This window comes from Poecilia reticulata, linkage group LG14 (assembly GCF_000633615.1).
Source record: "Poecilia reticulata strain Guanapo linkage group LG14, Guppy_female_1.0+MT, whole genome shotgun sequence".
NCBI classification, from domain to species: Eukaryota; Metazoa; Chordata; class Actinopteri; order Cyprinodontiformes; family Poeciliidae; genus Poecilia; species Poecilia reticulata.
Window position 1 is genome coordinate 15093231 of NC_024344.1, and position 17620 is coordinate 15110850.

The 17620-nt window shown below is 39.3% G+C and overlaps 1 protein-coding gene across 3 annotated transcripts in view; it reads right to left on the reverse strand.

Moving 5' to 3' along the window:
• The window catches only part of svep1 (sushi, von Willebrand factor type A, EGF and pentraxin domain containing 1), a 98024-nt gene that overhangs the window by 74756 nt on the left and 5648 nt on the right, over positions 1–17620 (reverse strand). For 2 of the 3 annotated variants that reach the window (XM_008427983.2, XM_008427982.2), the window contains exon 1: positions 16220–17291. The exons of the other annotated variant lie outside the window; for it this stretch is intronic. In XM_008427983.2, coding sequence (XP_008426205.1) covers positions 16220–16750 — 531 coding nt within the window. In that variant the 5' untranslated portion in view covers positions 16751–17291. Of the gene's footprint in view, positions 1–16219; positions 17292–17620 lie in introns of those variants that run through there. 3 annotated transcript variants of the gene reach the window in all.

The following is a 17620-nucleotide window of genomic DNA, read 5'->3' on the forward strand; positions in this document are numbered from 1 at the left end:
ACTTCGTCTTTACACCATCTGAGCTTCGAGACACTGAACAGACCTGAAATGTTCAGGGCACACACTCACGATCATATAAATATGCATATTTGTATTTCTCCTTTTGCACATCAATCAAAACGCTTATGGCTACTTATTGCAAAACCACAAAACATTTTCGACATTACATAAGCAACACAACATAGATAACTGTCAACTTGTCTGGGGTGTGTTTGCTAAATTTGGGGCAATTTCCTTTAATGCTTTACTTTTTCCAGGAACAGTTTTCCCTACTAACTTTTTGTGCAACTACCGAGTTGCCTCATGATACCCAATAATTTAAAGGTTTTCATTAAGGTTTACTGGTACATTACAAATTTGTGAAGAAGAGAGAGAGAGAGAAAAAAAGAGATACACAAATGACAAGTGTGACAAAGTAGAGTTGAGTTAGAGAGTGTGGACAATCGGTCAATTACCAGACAAAATGGCTGGAAAACTGTGTACGTTACCTTGACAGGTTCTGCCACAACACCATTTATCAAACTCAACTCAACAAGAAGCGGCAAGAGAGAAAGAAAGATGCCAAGAAAAGGAGGGAAGCTAATTTTCCCGTGACGCCAAAAGTAAAGGCTATCTTAGCTGGCTCATTTCATAATTCTCGGGTTTTACAGCCTCAGTCTGGTGTGTGTGTGGGGAAAAAAAAGACAAGAAAAAACATTTTCAGCATTGAAGCCTGTGCCATTGCCATGTGAAAGAGGTTGGGCACATTTATTTGGTCAGGAAGACTTGTTGGTCCGTCTCGTGTTTCTTTGGTTTTTATATGCTTGATTTATTTCGTGTGCTTGATAGATTTAATATTATTATCAGATGCAGGCGTTGAGCAAATATGGAAATATTTACCATCAGGCTGCACATCTGCTTGTGTTTTTGATGAGATCTGACATGGATCCTAATCCATAAAAAAGTTGCAAAAGAAGTTTAGGAGAAGCTTCATCACATGAAGTCATTCTCCTCTTCAAACAAGTGAGAAACTTTGGTGACTACTTGTATAGCAAGACCCATCAGGCAAAAGGAAAGATTTGGTCTGCAGCATTAGCTAACTCACCTGAACACCATGTGAAGATGCAAAAATACAGTTCAGGCCTTTAACAGTTCCTCTGATAAGGTTATTAGCTCAAACCGAAGCTACAAGTTTAATTTACTGACTGAGACAAACTCCACAACCAGAACAATGGAGGCATTTTCAGTGCAAATGCTGGATCTTTGGGTCACATCGTCTCAACCTAATTTAGTCAACATGAACCCAAACAGGTCTTTTTACGTGGCTAAGAGGTAAGTTTTAGTTTTAGATCAGATAGATGCTACAATCGGGCAATTCTCAGATGCATTCCTTGTCCAGTAGTTCTCCAAGACTGGACTTTATGGGCCACCTTTTCAAATAGATATTTGTTATTTATGTAAAAATGACAAGTTTACAATCATCAGTACTACTTAAAATACAAAATGACCAACTTTCCTTTGCTTCTCGATGTTTTTGCTGATCATAGGGTAACATCAGACTTTAGAGGTTCCATATTTACCATTTATTTATTTCCACCATTCAGCATGAATGCATTTAATAAACTTCCATAATCTGGTTTGGTCGTGATGATGATCATTTTCCCTCTAAGTTGGTAGTTTTAGGTTGTTCTCTTAAGGTTGATGGACGTGGACTTGCTGTTTAGAGGTGACATTCACGGTTTTATATTCCAGATCGCGATGGGTTATGTAATATTTGCAACAAAGCATTCATTACCTCACTGCTCAAGCACACAGCAGCGGCCACACCATCTCCAAGGCTCAATTCAGAGTTTGAAATAAACAATGGCAACAGTGTGATGAAGCATGATCCCAGCTCCAGACTGGGGTGCTGAAAGCGCTTATGAAAATGAGTGATTGGCTACTCCAACTTGGCATAAAATGTCCATGAAACTTTCACTGCAAACGTGCATCAACAGGAAAATGCTCTGATTATTGCGCGGGCTGCATCCTCGTCTTTCCTACATTTTCCTTCTCTCCTGTCAGGTTTGTTGGTCTTGGCATGGCTGTAGGTAAAACTTTCTTTCTAACAGAAAAAAATAAGACATTAGCGATTGCAGCATGTATTCAAGAAAAGGCTCAACTCATCGACTCTCTTGTTACCATGTTAGTAGACCAATTACACTAAACTTCACAACATTACAACAGAGCACAACCTAATGAGGTCCGGTAAGGGGGCAAAAATTATTTTAGTGACCTCAACAAGAACAAAAAGCAAAAAAAAAGAAAAAAGAAGATAAATTAAATTATATATATAGATGGCTGCCCGTGAAACATTGCATTTAGTGGTTAGTGAATGGAGTCTGATTAAAGTATGCCAAAAGCTGGAGGATAAGTCTTTTATTGCCTCCTCACAGTGTTTCGTGTTTCATAATGAGCCAACTTAAGCCAAGGCTAAAGCATACTTTGTCTCTGCATTTGGAAAACTATCTGGAACAAGACGCTACATTTGGAAACACAATTACTGGTCTCTGAACTTGAAATCTTACACAATCAGACGTGAGGAATGCTAAAAACTTCACATAAAAAGGCTTAAAATTAACACAAAGCAGAACAACAAACATGCCCGGCGTTGAGTCTGCCCGGGTTCGTACAGGCGCAGCGGTAATCTGCTTTCAGTCGTTTGCACAAACTGAGACAGACAAACAAGAACACACACTCACTCACCAAAGAAAACAACCCAGTGGAATCTGGCACTCTCGATCTCCAACCTCAACATAGAAAGTGGTTTACTAATAGACCTGCACGCCTTAGCTCATAAAAACGTGTTATTTAGTTTGCCACTGCTGGCACTTTGAAATACTTTTGGTTTCTTCACATGCCAATCTCTGACGCTTTTGGTAAATTTCAATTTCAAGCTGCCAAAATAAATCCACGTGTTTAAGGGATTTGTGAGATTTGCGTCTTTAATCTCAATGCTGTTAATGCAGGGAGGCGTAACGGGGTAAAAAGGTTGAAGGCGGCAACAGCATGAAAAGAAAGAAAGAAAATCCTTCGCTACAATAAACAAGTATCGTCACCCATCCTACAAGAAGTACTTTCATTATAATCATTAACCTTTCATAAAATAATCAGCTTGTTCTCAGATCAGTATAAAGGATTAATTTATTCACAGACTTCATATTTTTTTTGAGATATGTTGACTATTTGTGTAGTATGTCAAAAGTATTCAAGAGAAAATATTTTGGAAGCTGAAATATCGAGGTTTGACGCACAGATGATGTTTGAAAAGCCAATCTAGGAGTGATGATTACTTTCCTTGGCTCTGATTAGCTGTAACTGCAAGGGCGCAGTTAGGAAGGATTTAAATATTAGCTTCTGTGGAAATGCTAAGATGGTTTCCATTGTGTGCATTAATGAATATAAATGTATATTTGGTGTTTGAATTAATAAAAATAAGGAGAGGATCTCAGGAATTTAAACACTGAACTCTGTCGTTCCATCAGAACTGTACCGAGACGGGTCGACTTCAACCCACTCAGTCCACTTCAACATTATGTTCGAGTCTTTTACTAACTTGGTTCTTTTTGTAATCTCACCTATTACTGGATAACAGTGAGACAAACATGGACTGTATTTTTTTTTACCATCAAACACCACATGCTCGAATATCATCTACGCCTTTTTTTAATTTGCTAAAATCCTGCCTTTGTCTTTAGGGATTTTGAAAAGTTGGTGCATCTGTTTGGGACCAAAAAGAAGGACAAAATTAAAGAAAGTTACTTTTTAATGTGAAAAATCTGAAAATGTATCTAATTTATGTTCATACAACCGATGACTTAAAAGCTGAAATCCACACCGTCTCTCTTGAAGGTCAGATTTTATTTACTGGACTCCCTTTCAGCTACAGATTTATTTTCACAACGAACAAAATAAAGAAGGTGCAATGATATATTCAGAATACTTTTGTGGAAACGTTTATTTATACTTCCGTCTGTTGGCTTACAGAGCCAGGAAAACTGAGGGTCTCATGTTGCAAAGTTGAAAATGGAAATAGTGGTTCATTAAACAGGAAACAAAAGAAAAACAGAAAAAGAACTATCAATTAGTTATAGATCCATATTTTATGGTATATTAATAGATTCTATAAATTCCTCTAACTGGAAGAGAGGAAAGGGAAATATGTGATTTAGAGCCACTTTTATGTCTTTATTGGAGAAGAAAACACCATTTTGCGCAATTTACTTGCTCAGAGATATACACAAATACCCCTCGACTTTATTCACCTCCTTATCGTTCGCTCCGATCGCTGGATTTGGCCGGGGCAAACTCCAGCTTCTGACCACAGAAGCCTTTGCCCTGAGGCCAAGCAGGATACTGCAGCATCCAAAACCACCACATGCTACATACACTGACGTCTGCTGAAAAAATGCTGGGGCATAACTTTGAGGCAGGAAAATGAACTGTGACACTAGAGAAAGGAAAGAAATACTAAAACAGAAATGAAATATGGAGGGGGATTTAGTTTTTAGAGCGCTTGAAGTTTTCCACATTCTGTTATCTTTAAGAGCAATTGTAAAGTGGATTCAAATGTTTCCTTCCAGTCATTAGGCTACATTATAGTCTTCCACTGGTGTAAAGTAAACCGTTCTCCAAGAAAAAAATTAATGAGAAAATAATTTCCTATTTACAAACTCGTTTGTGATCTTTATTATAAGTCCAGCACTTCATCTGCAAGACTTCAAAGCCAAGCATCATAAAGTCCAACTGCATCTATTTTGAGTTAATTGGACATAATTAGGAGGGCACACAGCTGTAGGCATGTGCCGTGTATTTAAAGTCCAAAAAAACTCCCTGCAGCTCTAAAAGATAGAGATAATGTAAAGGCAAAAAAAAAGAAATCAAAGTCACAATAACGCTTTATGGAGGCCAAAAGCACTCCAGCCTTCGTCATTCTAACATGCCAGAGGTTAAGATTCATCGTCAGATCTGTTGATTTAGCTGCCAAACTTCTTCGTGGTGTTGAGAATCTCAACCTGCGTGCATCCTGCTACATGTTTTACAGCCAGAACCTGGAACAGAGAGCAAGCGGCTGTGCACTGTTACTAGTCTTCCAACCTGGACAAACTTTATCATTTCTGCCTGAAACAAGAAGGCTGATCCAAACACAAGGTGTGCTGAGCTTGTAGAGTAATTTCAAAGAGTAAGTTGGTGTTGCCAAAGGTGTTTAAATTCATTGTTAGGGTGAATAGAGCCCCCCAGATTTCTCATGCAAAATAAATCTCTACTTTGGCTTTGCTTTATTATTACACAGAGGCGCAATAAAAGAGAAAGGTGATTTGAAAGCTGCAGAATCTCATTTAAAAAGGTCTTTACGAGGATTCAAAGATCCTCAAATGTTCTAAAAACTAAATCCCCCTCCAGAGGAAGGATCTTTGCGACACGCTCAGTCCTTCATGAGCCTGTCTGCACCTCAGCAATCTGCAGATAAATCCACTGTTTGTCCGCTGACCAAATCGCTGCTCTGCCTGAACATCTGTCAGCCCTTTTTCCACAGATAAATGAGGAACAACCAAGATTATCAACACTAATTTCACAGCTACCTGAAAAAACATTAGTTAAAGCAAAATGTCTGCAAAAATAAAGTTATACAACAAGAATACAGGAAGTACATAGAACAAATAAGCATTAAAAGATGGCTACACTTTGTGTTTTTTGTTGGAATTTGGTTTGACCTCAGTTTTATCTTCAAATTCAGATTCTCATTCAGAAGTCACATCAAATATGCACTAAAGAATGAAGTTACACTGCATTGGTCCATATTAAAAGGCAGAAAATACAGCAAGTTAATTAGAATAATGACTATCTGATACAAAGGTAATCAGGAACAATGAAACTGGATTTACCATGCAGCCGATACACTAAAAGGTTAAAGGAAATCTGAAAACGGCCATTCCTTATGAACCAATTATAAACTCAGAATCGCTCAGTGAAAAACATATTTGTGGTTGAGGAACACAGATCAGAAGGAATGGAGGGATTCTGTGCCAGAGTGATTCAGTATGAAGAAGCCAAGCAGAGCAAAACCTGAGACCGATGCATTTCTTCCTTCAGAGCCCAAAACATACAATCTCACACAGAGCACACGTTCATGTTGAGTCTACAGCGTCGATTACCATGACAGAGCCTGAGCAACTTGCCAATTTCAACCCCAGGACAAATAACAGGTATGCCCTGAGTGTTTATGTGGGTCTGTGATGGTTTTGAAACACAAATACTGACATAAATCTAGACAAAATACAGAGTGTTGCAAGAAAATTAAATTGCATCCAAAAAAAAAAAAAAAAAATCATCATCCTACAGCCTTAAAGTACTCAGCTATCTTCTTTGTAAAGATAAAATTGTCAAAGCGCTCTTCTGCTTGGTGGACATCTATAGCAGAGGTTTCTAGTATCCGCTTTCTTGCCATTGCGTGAACTCTCAACTTCCTATTTCAAGATGGATCTTTGAGAGGAACCTCTGTAGTCCACTTGAAAGGATCATCCAGACTGAGCAATGACTTTCATTAACATCCAAACTAATCAGCAATGCATATCCATCTGCATGTTGCATGCGATACTGAAGACGAGGAGGGAGTAGGGAGGAGGGAGTAGGGAGGAGGCAGACGGCATCAGTGAGATGATGTGATCCAGAGTGAGATGCCGGGAAGCGTTTCTCCAGACTGGAAACGGTGCTTTAATCACTGTCACTGTCTGACAAGAACAAAGATGCACCTTTCTGTTGCGTGCTGCAGAGCAAACTTTTTCCACTCGCGCCATCATTAATTTTGCTCCTCTTCTTCTCAGATGGACAAATTTAGATCCACAATTAAATACAAATCTGCCGCACAAATTGTGATGCATAACAGCAAGAATTCAGCAAAGAGTACAACATGAAACTAACAAAAACTGCAGCTGTGCAACTTTGTCTGGTGAATTTTTGGTAAAACAAGCGTGTTCTTCATTCAGTGAAGTTACCCGCAGTGGGTAGAGAATCCAGAAATTTTGCTCAACTAAGAGTAACAATACTTCACAAAAAATGACTCAAGTACAAGGGAAAAAGTACAATGCAGTAAAAATACTCCTAAGTATTTTTTTTCAAAAAGTTACTCAATTAAATGCAACTAGTTACTACCCAACTCTAGTGATCCTTCTCCACTGGATGCATACAAGAAACGTTCACGGGCCTCATTTAAACCGAGACACAATATTTTGTAAAATGAAACTTCATGTTTTGAGTGTAATACGTCAAAGCTGACAGGACGCTACACTTCCTGAAAGGTCTGCTGAGGATTAGGTGACAAAAAGGAGTCAGAGAAGGAGAAATGAGGTCAATTCACTGGGAGAGGATGTGGGTTTCATAACCCACTCACCAGTATTTATTTAATCCTGGTTGCAGAAATAAATAGCTGATGGATTTGGCAAAAACCTCAATGAAAACATGACTGATAACTGACCCCCACTCTGAAACGTCACATAGATGTTTTAAATGCTAGAAAACCAAAGCTTAGTTCACTACTGTTTAGCAGAAAACTAGGCACATATGTCAGTGCTTAACCCATAAAAACTGCTTTTTATTAGATAATATTCCAACGTTATATGGTCACAATATTAGTATTAAATTATTAAACCCAATTTCTCCACTCTTCTCTATTTCAGTTGTGTGTTACCTTCAGCCTATTGGTCACTGTGGTCTGAAAGGTGAAGCATTTACACCAGTGAGACTCCAATGGGCTAAATATCATATTAACATGCCAAGCGTGAGGTCCTAATACTTTGAAAAAAACAATTATTGCATTCCAGTTTGTTGTGTTATTAATTTTGAGAAAACCATCATCCTCAAGCATCTACTGTGTTCTGCAAAAGCATTTATTTACCTTTAATATGTCATGTTGCAAACACAAACCTCTATGAACTTTATTGGGCTTTTGTTGCAGACAAAACAGTGACATACAAACAAGAAATCAAAGAAAATTTATACATTTAGTTTTCAGAAAGAAATATTAATGCATAGATAGTGTATTAAAAACCAAGGAACACATCAGATGGGGCAGGGATAAAGTTATGGAGGACCTTAAGGAAAGGTTTGGTTATAAAACAAGCTTTAAACATTTAATGTTCCACAGTCAGAAAATGAAAGAATATGGCAAAACCGCAAACCTACCAAGGCATTAACATCCACCTAAATCGACAAACGTGGCAAGAAAAACCTCCAAAAGGCTCATAGTAATTCTAATGATCCAAAACTTCAGTGGGATTATCTAAAGACAGGATAACTATCGGTTGTGCACTCCACTAACCTGGTTTTACAGAAGAGTAGCAAGAAGGAAAACCTACTACTCAAAGAAAACCATAACCACAAGAGAAATGTGCAACACAGAACCAACACTGAACTGTCTGGGCAATATGGACCAGCTATAAGTGAAAGGTTAAGAGCATATTAACACATTTGAATGGTCTAGTCAAAGTCCTGATCTTAAACCAACTGAAAATTTTATAGGAGTTGCCTTGCTATTCAGACATTATCCATTCGATCTGATTGATGTTGAAAGATCGTTCTGAATGGCCCAACTCGTCCTCTCTAGATGCACAAACTGTAAAGAAACACAAAGACTTACAGCTGCAAGCGTAACAAAAGATGGTCCCACAAGTATTGGGTGTTAAGTTGTCAGACTTTTGCTTACACAACTTTGCTTTGATCGCACAGAACCCTAAAAAACCAGCTGATATTTGTGCTTTTAAAGTAAAACATGTGAAAGAGGTTCAGGGCACTGTAGCTTTAACAGTCCATGACGTGACCTTTCTGACTTTCCTGCAGCTGCTGCATAAACTGTGTGTGTGAACATTTGTAGGAATAAAGAGCATGAACACACGCATCTTTGAAAGATTAAGGGGAGAATAGCCACTTGCAGAACAAACTTCTACTAATTTATTTCCTAAAAGTACTCTGGTTGTCCTAACAGGAAGTTTCTTTGATCCAGTGATTGTAAATGCATTCGGGGGACAACTAACGTCCGCTTCAAGCTGGAGTCAAGCAGCCGTACAGCTTACCACTCTGAAAACAAGACTGGGAGCAATCATCTTCAACCGCTTCCCCCTCATTTTCCAGTCTATCTTTCATCTTTGCTTTTCACGCCCTGCCGTCTTATGAAACTGTGAAGACAGATTGACATCAAGACACGGCTGGTTTAGCCAACTGTTTTCCATTGCCAAAGCCAGGTTTGACTGAAGAAAGCAAGTAGGGGTTCACTTGGCAGCTCATGATGGCGGAGGTTTCTGACAAGCAATAAGAGATGAGATCAAACTTTATGTCCTATTTTATAGTAAAAAAAAAGTTATCCAAATCAATGTTTTATAAAAAGTAACAGTTGTGATCTGCGGATATATAAGATTGTTGGCTACCAGTGGTAAAACATAGAAAATTATTAGCATTTTTGCATTACAAATACAAATATACAAAATGATTGAGAAACCCCTTCAAACGGCTAAATTCAGATGTCTCAACTAGATAACGGGAGGAACTCAGTAACTTCCAGTGTTGTTTTGTGATTAAAAAACACAATTAGAGGTACAAGGTGAAAGCTACTACAAATATTCGGAACTAATCCAAGAAGTGGTAGATCACATAAAATCACATAGTGGGGAAAGAATAAAATCACATAGTGGGGAAAGAATATGCTGAACATGCCAGTGTTCAGAAATCTCCACCTGTCTGTGAATCACACCTCTCTGTTGAGTGGGAATCCCATGAATGAGTCTGGGTTCGTGGTCTCCAATTAATGGTACTTGTGGCGATACAATTAGACCAATATAAAGTTTGTTTTGCAGGTTATATTCTGCAACATTTAGACGATCAATCCTCCGAACTAGGTTTGAACAGCTTGGTGATGGTCCACTCCAACATTCTCTAAGCAGAGTATATAAGAATGAACAACACAGATTGGTTAGTTGAACATGAACTTGACTGGCATAAACAGGGTCTTGACCTCAACCAAACTGGGAATGATTAGAGCAAAATCTGAAAGTCAGTCCAACTCATGCAGCAACAGCTCCTCACCTCACTAATGTGGAAGAATGGTGAAATACTCCAATAAACACTCTTAACATTTGTAGAGAACGTTTCCAAAAGAGTTGAAGCTGCAATAGTGGCAAAAGGTTGGATAACCAGCTTTGAAACTGTATATTGGGGTAGAGAAGGCGTCCCATTCACTGAGGCCATCTGTCCTCCAACCAGCAGACTAGAGGTTCGACTCAAGGCAAGGTAATTTTATTTACATAGCACATTTTCAGCAACAAGGTAGTTCAAACTGCTTTACATGAATTAGAAGGAAATGCAACAAAACAACAAACCAAAGGACAGAGCGAAAGAAGAAAAAAGAAAACAAAAAAGTTCTGATAATCAAGATTATCAGAACAGGAATCCAGAGAAACCCTTACCAACATACCCCATATTCTTAAATATGAGGTATATTCAAGAATAAGTAGTCTGTGATTTATAAACTAGTAGGGGTTTCTCTGGATTCCTCTTCTGATGATGTTGATTTAAGGTAATGAGTAGTTTCTCTAGATAAGCTAGGAGGAGTTTCTCTGGATAATAATAAGCTAAACATTGTTATAAGTAATATAAGTGTAGGTTCTCCATGTTTGATTCTATAAAGTAGATGGTCCTAAATGTTGATCCTAAAGGTAATGAGTACTTTCTCTAGATTACTTTCTCTGGATTCTAAGTTTATTCTAATTAATTTTCTGGGTTGCAAGACAATTATAAGTACTCCATAATTTATAAGCTCAAGAACTTTGCCCAATGTTTTGTCCCCTTCGTTGTAAAAAGTGTAGCTGCAATAAAAATAAATCTCCAACGTTCAAGGACAGGAGGGCATTTCCTCTTCAGCAATCAGCAGGGTGAAAAACATGGACTTCCAATGGGTGATTTCATCAAAATACGAAGCTTTTAAATAGACAGTCGACAGCCAAACAACAAGCTACAAGTAACAGAGTTTAAGGTTGATTTGTTGGGCTTAGTTAAGACTTCGCTGGACTTTAACCAGATTCTGAAGTGGCTTCTGTTTGCATCTGGTAAGATGGCTTTTTAATAGTTTCTGCTGCAAGTCGTTCAGCCTGATCCAAAAATTGAGAATGAGGTTCTACAAGAAAACGAAATGATCATTTCTGGCATGTAGCTGCACCTCACTTGTATATTTTTCAGTAATTTTCAATCCAAATAAGACCAGCTAGTGAGTCAAGTTCAAGCAACTCAATAAATTCATCAAAAATGATGAAAATGGAAGAATATGAGAACATTAAGAACATGAGGAACCCTTTGGGGTAAATATGTGAATCAAAGATGTGCAAGTAGACATTTATTTCAGGTGATATAAATAGAAGGCCTACTTTTAGGTCTCATGTATTTGTAAATGATAAACTTGTGAAAAGAAAGATAAAGTGACTTAAGACTGTGATTATTTAGCAACAGTATTGTGAATGACATTTTGAGAGACTGGATCTCTGTGCAAAGCTTTAAGTTATTATCCAGATGTCCAGAAATGTGAAAGAGGAAACTATCAAACTCTTTCCACTTTAACCTTTCAGGAGTGCAAACAGCTATAGAATAAGACTGACCGATATTTCTCAAAGAATATTAAGTAAAGGTTGTTGAACTCAGAACTTCTCTTTTAATTTAAATGTTTTCTGACTCAGATAACAATAAAACATTCCATCATGAGCATATACAAACAGGGGAAATATTTGCAGCAGTGAACAATCACAGTGTCCTGACTAATTAATTAACTAATTAATTACTTCACCATGATAACAACTGAAGCACGCTGCCAAAATCCCACCAGATATTTTAAAGAAGAAAACGTAAAATGCAGGTCCTAGCCAAATACGTTGCCTCATATGACTCCAACAAAGCACCTCTGGGGTGTATTAGAGAAGGAAAGCACAGTAACACCGCACATCAGGCAGACAGAGCTGGTGAAAAAAAATAAAACAACTTCTGTGAAGGAAGGCCAAGTATTTCTTAAGATATTTGTGCAACGCTGGTATTCCCCAAGCTCTGCAGGACTGGGGCTGTTAGAACAAAACACTTTGTGAATGGCTTAGAAAAATCTATTTCAGATTTTAACTCTGCATCGCATCCTCTCTAGGACAAAACTGATGAGGGTTTAGTCATGTTAGCTTTTGCAGAGATGGAACTACTGTTTATATTTTGTATTCTTTATGGGATATAGTTTTTCATTATTTGGCATTGAAATAATGAAAACAATAAAATGTGGACTCCAGCACACAAACACAAAAAACACAACAGCAGCTGTTTTACCATTACTAATCAATGACAGAGTGATAGATTATCTTTATGCATTTCGCCACTCTCTCATATTTGCATTGATAAAGATGTTGCTTGCTAGGAAAATGGGTTTGGTTGATGCAGCTACAGTAAAAACTTATTTTAGATCTTAGTTATTAGTTTTGTGGGAATTCTGTTGCTACTTCCCTTTATTTTTAGAGTTGGTATTGGATATTACCAGAATAAAAACATGAATGTAGCATTTTCCTGGATTAAAGGCTGAACCGTTTTACAGCTTTGGCACAGCACACATATTAGATGCATATTTTACCGAAATACCTGACCGACAATCCTGCTGTGTTACAGCAATAAACATTATTTTCATTTACTGATGGGTGTTTTAGCTTTTTTCCAGGATAACGTGTAGGACATTAATATCCACTTTTAGGTAACTTAATACAAAATCTGCCCCTGGCAAATTTAAGCTTTGTTTTTATTAAACTACGTTTGTTTCTGAGAGTAAATGGGAGCCATTTATCAAAAGATTATTTGGTTTATAGAAATGATTTCTACAAATAAGTCATGCTTTTATTTTTAAAGAAATAATTTTTTAAAATTGGCATGCTGAAAATAACACCCCTTTCAATATAAAATGGAAAACTCTTTATTGCCATCATTGCAGCGTTTTGCATATTTCTGCTGGTATTTTGATGATGAGCTCCAAGTCTTTGAGGTTGGAACGACTCTCTACCCTCACCATAATATTTAGTTTTTTCCAGTGATTTCAAACTAAAATGTTGGTACTACATCCAGCCAGAAGAAAAATGTTTATTAAACTAAAATATTACATTAAACCTAAACCTGACAGGGGTATGAATAATTTATCCTTAAAAGTTTAACATTGGAGCTGTTTTTTCACAACTTCACCGTTTATTTTTTATTTTTTTTAACAGTATTCAGTTATTCTTACTCACTTTGGGGATGTTTAACCCACTCCGATTATGATCATGGGTAATAATCAGGTCAAATGTCCCAAAAACTGAGAATAACTACAACTGGTGTAACTGAAATTACCAGAAAAAATAAATAAAAATGTAGATTATGGGAGTGCAAAACAGTTAAAATTGAAAGTAGCAAGGGACAAAATGTTACCTTTTGGGTATGAAATGGATGGTAAGAAGAGTCTGTATACTCATCAATATTATAGTCAAGCTTTCAGACACCTTAGAGGTTAATTAAAGTTAATAAATCAAGCCCAATATATCCTAAAAGGTCCGTTTAAGTCAGAAATCCCAGGCTTTAAACCCACTGAGTGATGAATCTGGTGAGACGAGAGACAGACAGACAGACGGGGGTGAGAATGAGACAGACAGAAATAAAGAGAGCTGGAGCAGAGCCCTGTCTCTACATGCACGGCTGGTGGAAAAATGTCTCTCTTAATGGATCCCAGCTCTCTGCAGCCCTCAGAACAGCCAAGGGAATAAAATACGGTATAACATTATGATTACACTGCAATTATCAATTATGCTTTCTCTTTCATACTTGGACTATTTCTTTTTTGCACAGATGCACAAACCTGTGCTTCTCAGATGTTTGCATGCATGTTCGCACTTCTATTTTTTTCCTAAACTGGACAAACTGACTTAAAATCTCAATTTTAACAGCAGCGTGATGTTGCAACGGTGCAGTTTAGTTGGTTAAAGGTGAGAGCAGCTTCGTCTCATCAGAGCTAACTGACCTACCTTCTCTGTGACTAATGGAAAAGAAAAATACTTTCCCCCCTTTTTTATTCCCATCCAGACAGGCAATTAAGTATATCTCGGATTAGATAATAAATCAAAGAGAGCCTAGGGTTGTTTTTTTTTTAGTTTATTGACCATATAAAGAGGCGTAGCAAACACCAGGCTGAATCTATTAGGTGGAAAGGTGCTGCTGGAGCCCAATTAACATTACGCATCTAGGTCTGAATCTGCCAGGCTCATTTATCTTCATTTTAAAAAACTGTCAGCTTTGCTGCTAGTCAGCCTGAGCCTTACACTGAATGTGCTACAAAAGAAATAAAGGACTCGGATGCTTTGATTTCAGAGATGCAAAGGAAAGTGCATCATTACTTTTTGTTTTATTATCTTGTTCAACCTGAATCTACACAACTAAAGAGTCCTAGAGCACATTCAGACTACTAATAGATGAGTTTGTAAATAGCTTAAAACAATAAGGTGTTTCCAATAAATTACAAGAAACACAAGCTTGACCAAGAAGGTTTTTTTCTCATTGAGGTTGAGATGCTGGGACACAGCCAGCTGCCTGCTTCTCAGCACCTGAGTAAGGATGTAAACCTGCCCTGAGGGCCGAGCTTTCAGTACTTAACTGGAGGATTTAATCCAGCGGTATTAGTCGGAACAAGGACCTGCTGAAAGAAAGCTTACTCACACTAAAAGTAAAAACCGTTTCACATTTCAGACGATTTGGACTCCCTGATGCGTCACTGATTTTTCCTTCATCCAGTTATTAGAAAGCAAACTGTTTACCTCGACCAAAAGATGAATTTCTGGGGAATTTGGAGATCAGAAGCGTGAGCCAGGTGGTGTTTTTAGAGGAGTGGCCACCGTACAACACAACACCAGCGCCGCTTTTACAGCAGAGAGTTGACAGATGAGTTGTGCCATATGTCCAGTTTGGATGCCCAGAGTTTGAGACTACTCAGATCACCACCCCAAATACAACAGACCAACACCATCACCACATAATATAACAAAAAATACTGTAATTTGGAAAAAATTAATTAAAAACATCCCATCTCTAAGGTGGGAAGTTGGAAGTTGATCCTCGACTTCCACTGCCTTCACATTTCTTTAGCCAAATTACAACCATAAACCTAAGTGTATTTCATTTAGATTTGATTGATCAACACAAAAGGTGGAGAATTAAAATATGATTTAAAAATATATCCCGACAGATCTTGGTTCAAGTCGTGATCTAAAAACAGAAATAATCTGGTACAACTGCAAACATACCGAGACCTGGTCATTTAGTTAAACCGCAAGGCAGGAAAAGGAGAGCAAAGCATTAGAGAAGCAGCGGTGGTAACTCTGGAGGAGCTGCAGAGAGCCACAGCTCAGGAGGGAGCATATTTAGTTCCTAAACAACCCAGGTAGCTCATGGCAGGAAAACTAATATCACTGATGCGCCGTCCAATCTGAGGTCGAGACATTTTTCCAAAAACAGAACAGGTAACAATGTGTACAGCTGGCACACATTGTATAGCAGTGAACTGAGTTTCTATTAAGTCATTAGGTCAATTATGGGAAGGGAAAAGCTTAAGATTTTTATTTGTAAATAATCTTAAAAACAGATTTTTGCTCAACTTCACAAGTATGAATTCTTCTATGTTCAACCGGCTCACGTTGATAAAATGCGAAAACTTTCAAGACATAGGAATACTTTTTGCAAGGCACAGTAGTCCGTCTCTAGTCATTTATTCTCCTAAATTCAGTTTTTGTTCACACATGCATTACTTTTTGCTCTTTCAGGTATTTTCATCTCTGGAAAGCCCTGAACAATTACCCAGCAAGCAGCTTCCCCTCGCCGTCTGCTGCTGTGTAATTTAGAGGAAGCTGCAACAGCAAAGCCATGCAGGGTCTCATTAACATCAACCTTTCTAGACCACAGTCATTCCTTACACGTGTAGACATACACATACAGACGTCAGGCTGCAGACCGACACACACACACACACGCACACACCCCCCCCACACACACACACACACACGCACGCACGCACGCACAGACACACACACAGACGGCACAAAAGGGGAATGCGTTCAGGAGAGCGAACGTGGCTCTCCAAATGAAAGCAACTCGACTGTCTGGATTTTCCCCTAAAGATGGGACTTACCGCTGCCCTTTGGAAGGCTCCTTTGGTGTAGGTGCCTCCTCCTCTGTAGTTGATGGCGGGGATCTCCTGGTTGAACAGGGAGCACTTGTGTTGGTGGGACTTGGGCGCCGAGATGTGGTCCACCCTCGTAACCACGTGGGTCTTGGACGAGAAGGTCACCAGTGCCACCCGCGTGTTCTCCGGCGCCACGGGGAAGTCGGACAACATCTTGCGGATGAACCTGAGCTCGCTCTGGAAGTTGTTGGACCCTACGCTGGAGGACTCGTCCACCAAGAAGACGAGGTCCAAACAGGCGCTTTTCTCCCGCAGCTCGCGGACGTTTTGCTTGAACGCCTGGCCGAGGCGCTCCACCTTGCTCTCGGCACTTTCTGACAGGTTGCCAGACGGCGTCGGGGCGGACATCTGTCTGGACCTGCGAGACTGCTGCCGCCGCTGGGACTGCTGAACGGCCAGCCCGGCTGAAGTCCATACATCCAGGATGCACAAGACAAGAAGACATGCGGTCAAAGGTGCTGTTAAAGAGCGAAACATAGTGTCGATCAGCCCGGCACCTCGGCCGGTGCCCTTTTGAATAAAGAAAAGGAGGTAAAACGTAGATTGTCTTTTCTGGAGCAATCAGTGACCGTAAACGTATCCCGTCACGTCAGCAGTTCGCAGGGTAACTCAGTTTAGAGTTCCTTAAAAGCATCGCAAGAAGAGGATGAAGATTCTCTCATTCAAAATGCGGTTCTTTTATCTGCTTCCCTCATGAAAGCTTGAAAGAAAACACGTTTCTCCTGCAGTCCGATAAATAAATATATCTTTGCCCTTGCTCTTTGTACAGTCCCTACGTTGAAACGTGCTATTTTTGTTTTTCCAGGGAGTCAATACTCCTTTATCTGTCCTCCTGTGTGGCTGTCAATCACCTATCTGCTCTGTGTGTAGGATCCAGAATCCCCCTGAATGCCTCTCCAGTCCCAGTCTGCAGCCCCTCAGGCTCCTGTTCGTCTGTGTGACGCTCTTGCCTGCACCGTCGGCCGAGCTCAGAGTGCTTGTCCCCCTCTTCTCCCCAAATCATTTAAAACACACGCAAACAGAGGAGGAGGAGGAGGAGAAGGGTGAAGGGAAGGAGGGAGGAAAAAAGTTGAGAGGTTGAGAGGAAAAAAGGGGGCAGTCCAGCCGTGGCGTAAAGTAATTTTTTCCCTTCATCTCTCCTCCTCTTTTCCTCCCACCACCCCCTCTTTCCCCTATCTCTTTCTGTCTCTCCTGTCCCCCTCCTCCTACTTGTCCCTCTGCCGGTATTTGTCAATCTCTCCCATCCAGACGGCGGACGGAGGCTTTATGTCAGCGCGGCAACTCGCCTGTCAAGCAGTCAGCATTCCAGAGGAAACTCATCAGCAACAGGCGCTGCGATCATCTCCA